The sequence below is a fragment of the Heptranchias perlo genome, chromosome 28, assembly GCF_035084215.1.
Source record: "Heptranchias perlo isolate sHepPer1 chromosome 28, sHepPer1.hap1, whole genome shotgun sequence".
Classification (NCBI taxonomy): domain Eukaryota; kingdom Metazoa; phylum Chordata; class Chondrichthyes; order Hexanchiformes; family Hexanchidae; genus Heptranchias; species Heptranchias perlo.
The window spans coordinates 3,721,914-3,736,327 of record NC_090352.1 but is presented as its reverse complement, the minus strand read 5'-3'; the positions used below and the strand labels follow the sequence as shown (position 1 = coordinate 3,736,327).

Sequence of the window (14,414 nt, the reverse complement as noted above, 5' to 3'; positions counted from 1 at the left end):
TCGCCCCCTCGCTCTCGCCCTCTCGCTCTCGCCCCCTCGCCCCCTCGCTCTCGCCCCCTCGCTCTCGCCCCCTCGCTCTCGCCCCCCTCGCTCTCGCCCCCTCGCCCCCTCGCTCTCGCCCCCTCGCTCTCGCCCCCTCGCTCTCGCCCCCTCGCTCTCGCCCCCCTCGCTCTCGCCCCCTCGCCCCCTCGCTCTCGCCCCCTCGCTCTCGCCCCCTCGCTCTCGCCCCCTCGCTCTCGCCCCCTCGCTCTCGCCCCCTCGCTCTCGCCCCCTCGCCCCCTCGCTCTCGCCCCCTCGCTCTCGCCCCCTCGCCCCCTCGCTCTCGCCCCCTCGCTCTCGCCCCCTCGCCCCCTCGCTCTCGCCCCCTCGCTCTCGCCCCCTCGCCCCCTCGCTCTCGCCCCCTCGCCCCCTCGCTCTCGCCCCCTCGCTCTCGCCCCCTCGCCCCCTCGCTCTCGCCCCCTCGCTCTCGCCCCCTCGCTCTCGCCCCCCTCGCTCTCGCCCCCTCGCCCCCTCGCTCTCGCCCCCTCGCTCTCGCCCCCCTCGCTCTCGCCCCCTCGCCCCCTCGCTCTCGCCCCCTCGCTCTCGCCCCCTCGCTCTCGCCCCCCTCGCTCTCGCCCCCCTCGCTCTCGCCCCCTCGCTCTCGCCCCCTCGCCCCCTCGCTCTCGCCCCCTCGCTCTCGCCCCCTCGCTCTCGCCCCCTCGCTCTCGCCCCCTCGCTCTCGCCCCCTCGCTCTCGCCCCCCTCGCTCTCGCCCCCTCGCCCCCTCGCTCTCGCCCCCTCGCTCTCGCCCCCCTCGCTCTCGCCCCCTCGCCCCCTCGCTCTCGCCCCCTCGCTCTCGCCCCCTCGCTCTCGCCCCCTCGCTCTCGCCCCCTCGCTCTCGCCCCCCTCGCTCTCGCCCCCTCGCCCCCTCGCTCTCGCCCCCTCGCTCTCGCCCCCTCGCTCTCGCCCCCTCGCTCTCGCCCCCTCGCCCCCTCGCTCTCGCCCCCTCGCTCTCGCCCCCTCGCTCTCGCCCCCTCGCTCTCGCCCCCTCGCCCCCTCGCTCTCGCCCCCTCGCTCTCGCCCCCTCGCCCCCTCGCTCTCGCCCCCTCGCTCTCGCCCCCTCGCCCCCTCGCTCTCGCCCCCTCGCTCTCGCCCCCTCGCCCCCTCGCTCTCGCCCCCTCGCCCCCTCGCTCTCGCCCCCCTCGCTCTCGCCCCCTCGCCCCCTCGCTCTCGCCCCCTCGCTCTCGCCCCCTCGCTCTCGCCCCCCTCGCTCTCGCCCCCTCGCCCCCTCGCTCTCGCCCCCCTCGCTCTCGCCCCCTCGCTCTCGCCCCCTCGCTCTCGCCCCCTCGCTCTCGCCCCCTCGCTCTCGCCCCCTCGCTCTCGCCCCCTCGCTCTCGCCCCCTCGCCCCCTCGCCCCCTCGCTCTCGCCCCCTCGCTCTCGCCCCCTCGCTCTCGCCCCCTCGCTCTCGCCCCCTCGCCCCCTCGCTCTCGCCCCCTCGCCCCCTCGCCCCCTCGCTCTCGCCCCCTCGCTCTCGCCCCCTCGCTCTCGCCCCCTCGCTCTCGCCCCCTCGCCCCCTCGCTCTCGCCCCCTCGCTCTCGCCCCCGCGCTCTCGCCCCCTCGCTCTCGCCCCCTCGCTCTCGCCCCCTCGCTCTCGCCCCCTCGCTCTCGCCCCCTCGCCCCCTCGCTCTCGCCCCCTCGCCCCCTCGCCCCCTCGCCCCCTCGCTCTCGCCCCCTCGCTCTCGCCCCCTCGCCCCCTCGCTCTCGCCCCCTCGCTCTCGCCCCCTCGCTCTCGCCCCCTCGCTCTCGCCCCCTCGCCCCCTCGCTCTCGCCCCCCTCGCTTCAATCCTGCATTGTGCCTCAAACAGCTGAATATAAAGTAACTGCTCTGCACTTTATTTAAAAAAAAATGAAGATATTTCCCACGCTCAAGTGTTTAAAACAATGGACATACATATGAATTAAGAGCAGGAGTAGGCCATTCGGCCCCTCGAGCCTGCTCTGCCATTTGATAAGATCATGGCTGATCTGATTGTGACCTCAACCCTACTTTCCTATCTACCTACTATAACCTTTCACTCCCTTGTTAATCAGGAATCTATCTAACTCAGCCTTAAAAATATTCAATGACCCTGCCTCCACCGCTCTCTGGGGAAGGGAGTTCCACAGACTCACGACCCTCAGAGAAAAAATTTCTCCTCATCTCAGTCTTAAATGGGAGACCCCTTATTTTTAAACTGTGGCCCCTAGTTCTAGTCTCTCCCACAAGGGGAAACAACCTCTCAGCATCTACCCCTTCTAGTCCCTTCAGGATCTTATGTTTCAATAAGAGCATCTCTCATTCTTCTAAACTCCAATGTATACAGGCCCAACTTGTCCAACCTTTCCTCATAGGAACCCCCTCATCCCAGGAATCAGTCGAGTGAACCTTCTCTGAACCGCCTCTAAAGCAATTATCTCCTTTCTTAAATAAGGAGACCAAAACTGCACACAGTATTCTAGATGTGATCTCACCAATGCCCTGTACAAGTGTAGCAAAACATCTCTACTTTTATATTCCATTCCCCTTGCAATAAATGACAACATTCCATTTGCCTTCCTAATCACTTGCTGTATCTGCAAATTAACTTTTTGTGATTCATGTATTGGGACACCCAGATCCCACTGTACCTCAGAGTTCTGCAATCTCTCTCCATTCAAATAATATACTGCTTTTCTATTCCTCCTGCCAAAGTGGACAAGTTCACATTTTCCCACATTATACTCCATCTGCCAAATTTTTGCCTGCTCACTTAACCTATCTATATCCCTTTGCAGACTCCTTAAGTCCTCATCACAACTTACTTTCCTACCTACCTTTGTGTCATCAGCAAATTTAGCAACCATACATTCGGTCCCTTCATCCAAGTCATTGATATAGATTGTAAATAGTTGAGGCCCCAGCACTGATCCCTGTGGCACTCCACTCGTTACATCTTGCCAACCTGAAAATGACCCATTTATGCCTACTGTTTCCTGTTAGCTAACCAATCCTTTATCCACGCTAATATGTTACCCCCCCCATACCATGAGCTCTTATTTTGTGTAGTAGCCTTTGATGTGGCACCTTGAGAAAAGCCTTCTGGACATAAACAGCTTCTTCACAGTGTAGAAATTAAGGCACTTCACACCATCTCCAACTCATTTTTTTTGTTTTGGTTATGTTACTGGACTAGTAATCCTGAGCTCGAGAGTACAAATCCCACCGTGGCAGTCTGAGAATTTGAATTCTATTTTTTAAAGTATCTGGAAATGAAAAGCTGGTATCAGTAAAAGTGACCATGAAGCTGTCAGATTGTCGTTACAAATCCAACTGGATCACTAATGTCTTTTAGGGAAGGAAACCTGCCATTTTTACCTGGTCTGGGTATATGTGACTCCAGTCCCACACCAACGTGGTTGACTCTTAACTGCCCTTTGAAGTGGCCTAGCAAATCACTCAGTTGTATCAGACTTCTGCACTGCAGCTGTTCAGGGCAACTAGGGATGGGCAATAAATGCCCGCCTTGCCAGTGATGCCCACACCATGAAGATGAATTTTTTTTTAAAAAGCATTCATTGATAGCAACAAGATCTACCCATGTGGCAAGTCATCAATCAGGACTGACTGAGGTGTCGACAAGAATAAAAAAGGCAGGTGGGCTCGTGACCAGTGATTTACGGTTTTCATGGAAAAGTATGGGGTGTCTCAGAATTTGACATGAGCAGCTCATGGAAGGAGATTCCATCTGGCATTGTTTTTTTTTGAGGGGGGAATAAAATCGGAGCAGGTTGACTGACCTGTTCCAATTTCACTCGAGTGTACAAGAAAAGGACTTTCAGAAAAGGACTGTGCATGGAACAGCTGATCAGGGAGAATTGCAGGTAGATTGTACTGGAAGTGAAGCTTCGGTTATGGGGATTTTAGGAACATAGGAATTTCTGGATGATAAAAGATCAAGGCCCATCTAGTTAACCTTCCGCCATCCTGGTAGTCGCATGATACAACGATAATGGAGTTATTGACTAATCATAGTCATCAACCTCTATCAATTAGTCTAAATGACACGAGGAAAACCCCCAGTGGTGGAGAGCTTTGGGAACCATAGGTCCAGAGTCACCTTTCCTCCCGAGCATGCTGCAGTTACCACACATCATGTCTCAAATTACTCCTATACTTGATCCCAAAATGATGTTTTCTGAAAGAAATTATCTGATTTGCATTTGAATGAATCAGTACTAACTGCTTCCACCGTCTCCCTGGGAAGTCTGTTCCACGGATCGACCACTCGTTCACTGAAATAATGTTTCCACAGATTAGTTTTGAATTCATCCCCCCTTCAAGCGCAGGCCGTGTCCTCTGGTTCTACTGTTATTTTACCGCTGTCTTGGTTTGACTGGAGTTTTGTTCTTTATTTGCAGTTGGTGATAAAGTCCCTGCTGACATCAGGATTATCAGCATCAAATCAACAACTCTCCGAGTGGACCAGTCCATTCTTACAGGTGAGGAGTTTCATTGGATGAGGCTGGTCTATTCTAGGCCAGAATCTATTGCGTACATCCAACTAATATTAAAAAATAAATAAAATGGAAAGTACGTCAACCATATCCATCCAGGCTTCATCACGGTGGCCTGGCCATTGGTCCAACTCAATGTAATTATATTTACCTAATGAAGTATTCATGTAGAGTTATAGACATTGACCTGGCCCTTCGATATTTCAATATTGACTTCTGTTGATGCATCTGAAGTAACCTGGGGTCTGTGTTTGGTGCCGAGTGAATTTTGTTATGTCAAAGATCAGGAAAGGAAATGCCTCTCCATATAAGTAATTTTCTGTTGATTCCAAAATACCTTATGTACCTGCTCTGAGGAACCGTGGTAGGCAAAGCCAGGACTCTTAATGGCCCTAAGATGGACAGCAGCAGCTACAGCATGAGGCAATGTTACACGGAGCATTCACGGCGCTCAAGATGATCACTAACTTTTGCTTCATTCACATTAAACTCCTGGTCTTGCCAGAGTCAAACTCCCAGTCCAGATTCAGTGTAGCCTTTGGGCCACATCCTGGTCCTGGTCCCGGTCCAATGCAACTGTTGCTTTGACAGGGCCTGTTGCAGATCCCAGTTGCAGTCCCGATCTCCACTCTGTAGAAGGCTTTTTACCAGGATTAGTCCTGTGCGCTTAACACAAGAAGACCTCTGACTTACTGCTAGTGTTCCAGCACGAACTCTGCAAACCTTTAGTGCTCTGGCCCGTGCCCCGCTGTGTTATTAAGGAAATGGCGGACATGTTAAATAATTACTTTGCATCAGTATTTACAGTAGAGGAAGAGGATAGCATGCCAGGCACCCCAAGGAAATTAATTTTGAATCTGAGACAGGGTCTCCCCATAATTAACTTAAGCAAATTAACAGTAATGAAGAAAATAATGGCACTAAAGAGTGACAAATCCCAAGGACCAGATGGTTTCCATTCCAGGATTTTAAAGGAAGTAGGTGGGAACATTGTCGAAGCCCTAACTATAATCGTCCAAAGTTCTCTCGATTCAGGAACCGTTCCTTTTAGATTGGAAAATTGCACGTCACTCTGCTGTTTAAGAAAGGTGAGCGAGGGAAACCAAGGAATTACAGACCAGTTAGCCTAACATCTGTTGTCTGGAAATTACTAGACTGAACACCTTGAAAGTTTTCAGCTGATCAGAGAGATCCAGCATGGATTTGTGAATGGTAGCTCATGCCTGATTGAATTTTTTGAAGAGGTGACTAAAGTAGTGGTCAGGGGAATGTCTATGAATGCTGTTTATATGGACTTCCAGAAGGCGGTCGATTCAAATCTCTCATAAGAGATTGTTAGCTAAAGTTGAAGCTCATGGAATTGAGGGCAAATTATTGACCTGGTTAGGATATTGGCTGAGCAGCAGGAGACAGAGTGGGGATAATGGGCAGGTACTCAAATTGGCAGGATGTGACTAGTGATGTCCCACAGGGATCTGTGTTGGGGCCTTAACTATTAACTGTATTTATTAACGATTTAGATACTGGGATAGGGAGCCACAGATCCAAGTTTGCCCATGACATAAAGATAGGCAGCATTTAAAGCAGAGTAGGTGGAAGCATAAAATTACAGAGAGATATTAATAAATTAAGTGAATGGGCAAAACTGTGGCAAATGGATTTCAATGTAGGCAAGTGTGAGGTCATCCACTTTGGACCTAAAAAGGGTAGATCAGAGTACTTTCTAAATGGTGAAAAGATTGAAACAGTGGAGGTCCAAAGAGACTTAGGGGTCCATGTACACCGATCATTAAAATATCATGGACAGGTACAGAAAATATTCAGAAAGGCTGATGGAACACTGGCCTTTATATCTAGAGGACTAGAATACAAGGGGGTAGAAGTTATGCTACAGCTGTACAAAGCCCTAGTTAGACCGCACCTGGAGTATTGTGTTCCGTTCTGGGCACCGCGCCTTAGAAAGGATATATTGGCCTTGGGGGGAGTGCAGTGTAGACTTACTAGAATGATACCTGGACTCCCAGGGTTAAATTACAAGGTGAGATTTCACAAACCGGGGTTGTATTCCCTGGAATTTAGAAGATTAAGGGGTGATTTGATCAAAGTTTTCAAGATATTAAGGGGAACTGATAGGGTAGATAGAGAGAAACTATTTCCACTGGTTGGGGAGTCCAGGACTAGGGGACATCGCCTAAAAATTAGAGCCAGGACTTTCAGGATTGAAGTTAGGAAACACTTCTACACACAAAGGGTGGGAGAAGTTTGGAACTCTCCTCTGCAAACGGCAGTTGATGCTAGATCAATTGTTAATTTTAAATCTGTGCTTGATAGATTTTTGTTAACCATAGGTGTAAGGGATATGGGGCTAAAGCAGGTATATGGAGTTAGGTCACGGATCAGCCATAATCTCATTGAATGGGGGAACAGGCTCGAGGAGCTAAATGGCCTCCTCCTGTTCCTATCTTATAGAGTCATAGAGTTATACAGCACGGATAGAGGCCCTTCGGCCCATCGTGTCCGCGCCGGCCAATCAATTCTGCTACACACACTAAAAAAGAAAGACTTGCATTGCTTTAGTGCTTTTCACGAACTCAGGACATCCCAAAGCGCTTTACAGCCAATGATGTACTTTTTAAAGTGTAGTGACTGGTGTAATGTAGGAAACGCAGCAGCCAATTTGCGCACAGTAAGGTCCCACAAACAGCAATGAGGTAATGACCAGATAATCTGTTTTAGTGATGTTGGTTGAGGGATAAATATTGGCCAGGAGACTGGGGAGAACTCCCCTGCTCTTCTAACCCCATTTCATGTGATGCCCAGCCCATTCCCAGGCTTCTATTCCTGCTCAGTATCAACCAATCAGAGGTCTAGCAAGGAAGTATGTGACCTAGCAAACGAGCAAAGTTACATCACCAGGCTGACTTCAATGTTGACCATCGAAGCTTAATATAAACAGGGTAAGACTGAAGGTGTTTCTGGACAGGATGCCAGGTTTTAACTGGAGCAGGCACCATGAATTGCTGGCATGATAAAGGGACATTAGTTCCTGGAGAATAGGAGTGCAGTGCTAAACCAGACTGTTCAAGGACCATGTAGCAGAGAGTGAGGGTGGAATGCCACTATTTATCATTGGTCTGACAACAGTGGTATTAAATGAGCCGGATACATGTCTTAAAAGTTCCAGGACGTTTAATTAAAATAGGCGTTTCAAAGAATAACTGAATGGGGACATTTTTGATCTATTACAATGTATTGTTGTGTTAACAAAGAGGCTTGTGTTCTTTGAGACCTTGAGGAAAATTTAAGCCAATACCTATATTGCAGAATCTGTGTTACTGCTCATAACAGCACATTTCTAAGGCTTTTGGACAACTTTGCCAGAGAACCTCAGCTACATTAATCAAAATGAAGCTCTTAGAAACTGTTATCTGAAATGCTCGCCCAGGTTGTCAGCATAAGGGAAGGCAGTGCCCAGGTACAAAAGACTGTAGGCACAGCTTTACAAACGTCACTGCTCAGGTTTGACTTCAAACTTAAAAACCTTGCATAGTTTTCCCTCTCCTTCCCTCCCCCCTGTCCCCCTAGTGGCTTTTGGGCAGTGTGATCCAAGGAATAGATGAAGGGTATCCAAATAATGCCACCTGCATAATGAGCTCACTGCTTGGCATGTGCAGAATTTGGCAAGGCAGCATCATCAATCTGAACTCTGGGAGCCGCTTGTTTTCTTGCAAGCGGAAAATAAATGACGGCAAGTCCTTTGATTCAAAATAAATCTGAGTGCTGAGTTGCATTAACTTTGCTTCAAATAACTGAAGTCTTTTTTTTGCCAATTCTTAGTTTTTCACATTTCTCAAAAATACCACAAAGAAAGAGGAAAATCAAACGATTAGTACCTTAAAGAAAATCTGAACCTAACAGAGTAGCTTTTAAATACGGAAATGTGTAAATTATTTCCAAAATCCATTTGAATGTTCACTGTGAACTGCAAGAATAAACGAGATTGAGCTGCGAAGGGAGGGTGTGCAGTCTGGGCCTCCTTTACAGCTCCTCCCCTTCCTCCTTATCTCGGAGGCCTCCAGAATCCAAGTCCTGTTCCCCGAATACTCGTCACCCCCCCAGATGAGAAAGCTGATCCACGGGGGAAGGACAAATTGGTCAGCACCAGCTCCTGAATCAAAGCCAGGCTCAGAATAATTGTCTAATTCAACATGGCCATCAACCAACATAGGACAGATGCCTGATGTAGCACCTTACTGTGTCCTCAGGATGTCCGCAAGTAACTTTGCAATCAATCAATTACTTCGAAAGTGTTATGAGGGTAAATAAGCATCCGATTTGCAAACAGCAAGGCCCCACAAATGGCAAATGAATAAATGACCAGATAATCTGCTTTTGGTGGTGTTGGCTGACGTAGGAATCTGTTACATCCACCTGAGCAGGCAGATGAATCGCTGTTTAACATCTTATCTGAAAGATAGCTCCTCCAACAATACGGCACTCACTCGGACAGTGAGTGTCGGACTAGATTGTGTTCTTGTGGGATTTGAACCCATGATCTTCTGATGCCAAGGTGAAAGTACTAGCTATTGAGCCAAGCTGACACAATGTAGGAGGGCCCATGGCTGCCCCATCTTCATACCCTCCAGCTGAACTCTAGGGGCTCTAGCCTCAACCACTGCCACCAGCATATGCCCAACTGTGTTACCACAGCCACTGGATCCAACAGCAACTTCCTCAAATCCCTTCCCTCCATAGAATAATTGTACAATACTTATATACATAATATTCTGGATACGATCAACTTTTAAATAAAAAAGGGAATACGCAGTTCAGTTAGTCTTCAAAGATGATTTTGTAAAAGTCACATGATGGAGGTAGACGGGTGCTCTGTGTGGAATCGGAAAGCATAACTGAGATCTAAAAAGGAACCCTGCTCCAAACCTATTTTTTAATGCAACTTAACAATACTCAGACATGAAGAATTACTAACTCGGGGCTAGACTGCCTGCCATCTGTTCAGTGAATCTGGACTCGGGTGAAACATTTAAAATAAGAGTTGGAGAAATTCCTGGAACAATAGGGAGCTTTGGTTATATGGGTTTAGAATTGGGAAAGGAAAGAGATTAAAGGATTTACAATGCTCTTGAATGATTGCCCGATCTCGATGGGATGAATGGCCTCTTCTTGGTCTAAACACTCTCTGGTGTGTTCTACTTTGATGTTCCATTGACTGATGTCAGAAATGAACAGGTAATCCGACCCATAATCTCTTGACCAGAATAATCTGTTGAGGACCAGAGGAGCAACATAAATATGAAGACAGATATCCCGGAGTACTCTGCTAGAGCAGGTAACCCTTCCTCTTCTACATGCAGGCAGTACTCCCCATTTCAGACGTAAACATGGCTCAACACTACAAATATTAAAATAATGGACTTTGTTCTGGCTGAACAACATTAGTTGAGCTGGGTTGGTAACTAATAATGTGCTGACTAAAATCTTGTAAAAATCCTCACCTCAAATTTTGATGAAGGATTCACCATGTACCTGAGTTGTTAGTTTGCCCCCTGATTAGGCTGGGGATTCACTTTAAAGTAATAAGGACAGGCCGGAGAGTTTACTCATTAACAAACAGGGAGCGAGCGATCGATTTTAGTACATTGCACGTCCTTTGTGATTCATCTTGCTCAGTGAAGATTCTGTCATTGTGGGCTCTTAAATGTACTTACTGAAAGTCAAATTGTATTAAAATTAACTTTAATTCAGTTCAGTAAAAGAACCAATTCTAACAAAAGGAAAGTTAAACCAGTTGATTAGATTCTACTCTTGTGTCCAGTTATAATTTGAAATGAGTGTAGTTGTTCACAAAGTTCACCATGTATCAGTCACAAATTAAATGTCTTTCACCAGCTCCCAAAAATAAAATGGCTGATCACATCGGGGCACAAATACGTCTCTATCGAAACTGTGCAGGAAACCACCGACGCAGCGGGGAAATTAATTTAAAATTTAGTGCTGGTGCAGCAGTATCTACCTCTTGGAATCCAGCCTTTCACTCCTGCGGCCTGAGCTCAAATCCAGCCCAGACGAATGGGATGGAAAGTCTTCTCTGTCTGATGGCCGTGAGGTTCCTCACATGAAGTGAGTTTGGGCCGTTTCATACCAGCCCGTAGCACTAAACTGGTCCCGAGTTGGCACGATGTTGGCTATCTCCTCAAGAGGTGCCACAGAATGGCTGGTGGGGGAAATGGAACTTGGGGCTCCAATATACGTGGAGGGGCCTGTACAATCTAACTGCTGTGCACAGGGAGGTAAGGTGTTCCATTCCCCAGAATGAACAACCCTCACCTTGAAGGACAAAAAAAAACATGAAATGTAGTTAAGAGATTAGTTGAAAAGAATTAATGACTTTATGGATTGGTTAGTCTGGGATGTTATCCATTGGTCTGCTGGCATCAGATTGCAAAACATTCTCAATGTTGAGGCGGGAGAGGGTGTGTCGTAACTTTAACAATTTAAGGATTGCTGACACTTGAAAAGGATTTTGAGAAGTGAGAGACTCCTTCATCTAAATTTCCAAGCTGCAAAGATGAGGGATGTTAGTTGGGCAGAACTAGCTCTGAGCGACGTTTCTGATTTAGAAGTGAAGGAAGACCGATGTCTATGTTTTTGAACCTGCTCTGATTCATCATGATTATATCACGCTGGGATATTCTGGGGTTATCGTGAAGGAACTGCCTTCCTGAAATTCAGAAATTATTCTGTCAAAATATACATACAAAAAATAATGGACAGGAAAAGACCTACAGGTCCATCTAGCCTGTCCCACATAGTTGTGATGCCTTGTGCAGCACAATACAGACTCTTTCCCACCTGGAGCCATGTAATCCCCTGGGAGAGGTAAAAACTCAGGCCAATTAGGGGAACAAATTCTGGAAAGTTCCTCTCCGACCCCTTTAGACAACCGAAGACTAGTCCAGGAGATCACTCTAACCCTGGTTAATGTTATACATTACCTCCCTTTTGTATGAAGTGATCTCTGCCCCAGCCAGAGACAGGCCCAGCTCTTGCTTCAAGGAATTCAGCGAATCGACGTCCACCGCACGAGCTAGCAGCCTTTTTCCTAAGGTCCACTAATCTCTGGGAAAAGAATAATTTCACCCAGACTTTGGTCCTTTTCCCTGAAGGGTATACACATGTTCAGCATTTGACCTGGTGATAAATGCCATGTGCCAATCACGGGCCCAATCCCCCAGCTCATCCAGATGTGCTTGTAGTAGTCGAGCATCCTCTACAATCCTGACCCTCGCACATATCTTGATATGTATACTATAATTCATAGAAATTTATAGTATAAATATGAATTTATCTATAAGTTCTTTTGCCCTTTAAAACTGCACCCTTTCAGGAGCACCAAAGTAGTGTAACCATTAACCTTCATTACCTGCTATTACTAGTAATACTAATGTTTCCATTCATGATGGCTCCAATGCTGATCCTGTGGTTTATTCACACTTGAGTATGCAGTGTGTAACCATTGGGTACACTGTGGTCCCCTCACAGCCCCTCCAGGTACAATATTCCCATTCTTTCCCTGATTTGTATGTTCCGTGTTTCCTCACTGTAACTCTTTGCTTTCTGTGTCTAGGGGAGTCGGTCTCTGTCATCAAGCACAGTGACCCTGTACCTGACCCTCGAGCTGTAAACCAGGACAAGAAGAACATGTTGTTTTCGGTATGTATGAGAGCAACCGTGATGAAGCCATTTTGTTTGGTTACAGGAAGTGTCCCCGCTTGTGACTTTCCCCTATCTTCATGTGTGGATTCCATTAATGTTCGGGACTCTGAGCCAGCTAGAGAGGGACATCCAGAGCCTGCTACAGGGGAATGAGCAAAGGGATGTCTGACTTCTCCAGCACAAAACCGGGCAGTGGCTTTAATGTGATGAAACCAAATCATCAGTTCTACAAAATGCTGTGTTTTGTGGGCCTTTAGGGTGGGGGGGGGGGGGTGGGGTCAGTGTACTGTGGTGAGAATGTGGAAGGATATGCTAGTAGGGTTAGATGAAGAGGGGTAGGAGGAGGCTCGTGTGGAACAAAAACACCAACATAGACCTTTTGGGCCAAATGGCCGGTTTCTGTGCTGTAAATTCTATGTAGTATACTATAGCAACGCATGGATGAAATGAATAGATGAGAAGAAGGAGGGGAAGATGAAGCAGGGTAAAGAGAAAAGAAAAGCAACAGCTTGGAGAAAGCCAAACCTAATTTAGTAAAAGCAGAAGGGACACAGAATCTTTTACTGTGTGTATTTTTTTGTTGAAGGCTCTGCCCCTTTTACATTTGTTGTCAGGCACCAATCTCCTGATTGTTAGAGTGCTACTGCCCAGGACTGGCTCCTCATGGTTACTTTGCTGCAACGGGAGGCCTTAATCCAATGGCACAGCCAAAGGCCCACATTTTCATGGGTCTACTACTACTACAACAACTCGCATTTATATAGCACCTTTAACATAGTGAAATGTCCCAAGGAGCTTCACAGGAGCATTACCAGACACAATTTGACACCGAACCACATACGGAGATATTAGGGCAGGTGACCAAAAGTTTGGGCAAAGAGGTAGGCTTTAAGGAGCGTCCTAAAGGAGTAGAGAGGTAAAGAGGCAGCGAGGTTTAGGGAGGGAATTCCAGAGGTAGGGCCTAGGCAGCTGAAGGCACGGCCACCAATGGTGGAGCGATGGAAATTGAGAATGTACAAGAGGCCAGAATTGGAGGAGCGCAAAGATCTCGGAGGATTGTAGGGGCTGGAGGTGGTTCTAGAGACAGGGAGGGGGCGAGGCACTGGAAGGATTTAAAAACAAGGATGAGAATTTTAAAATATAGGCGTTTCTAGACTGGAAGCCAATGTAGGTCAGCGAGTACAGGGGTGATGGGTGAATGAGACTTGGTGTGAGTTAGGATACGGGCAGCAGAGTTTTGGATGAGCTCAAGTTTATGGAGGGTGCAAGGTGGGAGGCAGGCCAGGAGAGCATTGGAATAGTCAAGACTAGAAGTGACAACGGCATGGACGAGGGTTTCCAGCAGCAGATGAGCTGAGGCAGGGGCAGAGACGCACGATGTTATGAGGTGGTGAGGGGGGTGGGGGGGCGATATGGGGACGGAACTCAGTTCAGGGTTAAATAGTAGGCTAAGGTTCCGAACAGTCTGGTTCAGCCTGAGACTGGCCTGGGAGACAATGCCACCAATTCTTTGCGGTGGATCATTTATGCTCAGTTCCTCAAGGAACAATGTGTTTGCTGTTGACTGCCCTTCTCCAATGTAAAGGCACCTATTGCGCTGTCAGTTCTGGTTCAGATATGTGTATGCTGACTATAAGCAGGTTAGGTAGGTGTGCAGCCCCTCATTTTTCCATCTATAATATAAAAACAGTATGCCCATCACATTTATGCTTTCCTGTCTGTCATACCTCTCTGGCGAATTTCAATTGTCGAGCATCAATTTCTGTGCCACGCTTCAAAACAAAGGATCATTTTAAAAAGAAAAGGCGTTTATCTGACACAGGAGCCAGAATATCTGTGAACTCTGAGTGACCTGATCCCAGCCCACCACTTGTCAATCACTGTTGTGCAGAACTGCACTTTAAGGCCTGACTGAGAATTGACAAAACTCATTCAACCAAGGTGGACAAACCTAAGTGGCTGTAACCACTCGCTTTTTTAAAAAAAAAAGAGAAAGAAAGCCAGTCTATTCTGTAATTGATGCAAGGAGACATTTCAAGAATTTAGAGCAAATACAATTCGTAGCCTTAAAGGGACACACGCCTGCACTTCAGCAGCAGAATAAGATGTTATGTTTTACATAGTATAGTGTCCTTGTCCTTATGAGAGAGCGCAACTTCGGAACT

General features: G+C 48.1%; 1 protein-coding gene across 2 annotated transcripts in view; it reads left to right on the top strand.

Annotated features, from left to right (window-relative positions):
• The window catches only part of atp2a3 (ATPase sarcoplasmic/endoplasmic reticulum Ca2+ transporting 3), a 230,672-nt gene that overhangs the window by 102,524 nt on the left and 113,734 nt on the right, over positions 1 to 14,414 (top strand). For both annotated transcript variants that reach the window (XM_068007934.1, XM_068007933.1), the window contains exons 6-7: positions 4,417 to 4,497; positions 12,161 to 12,246. In XM_068007934.1, the coding sequence (XP_067864035.1) occupies positions 4,417 to 4,497; positions 12,161 to 12,246 (167 nt within the window). The remainder of the gene's footprint in view (positions 1 to 4,416; positions 4,498 to 12,160; positions 12,247 to 14,414) is intronic.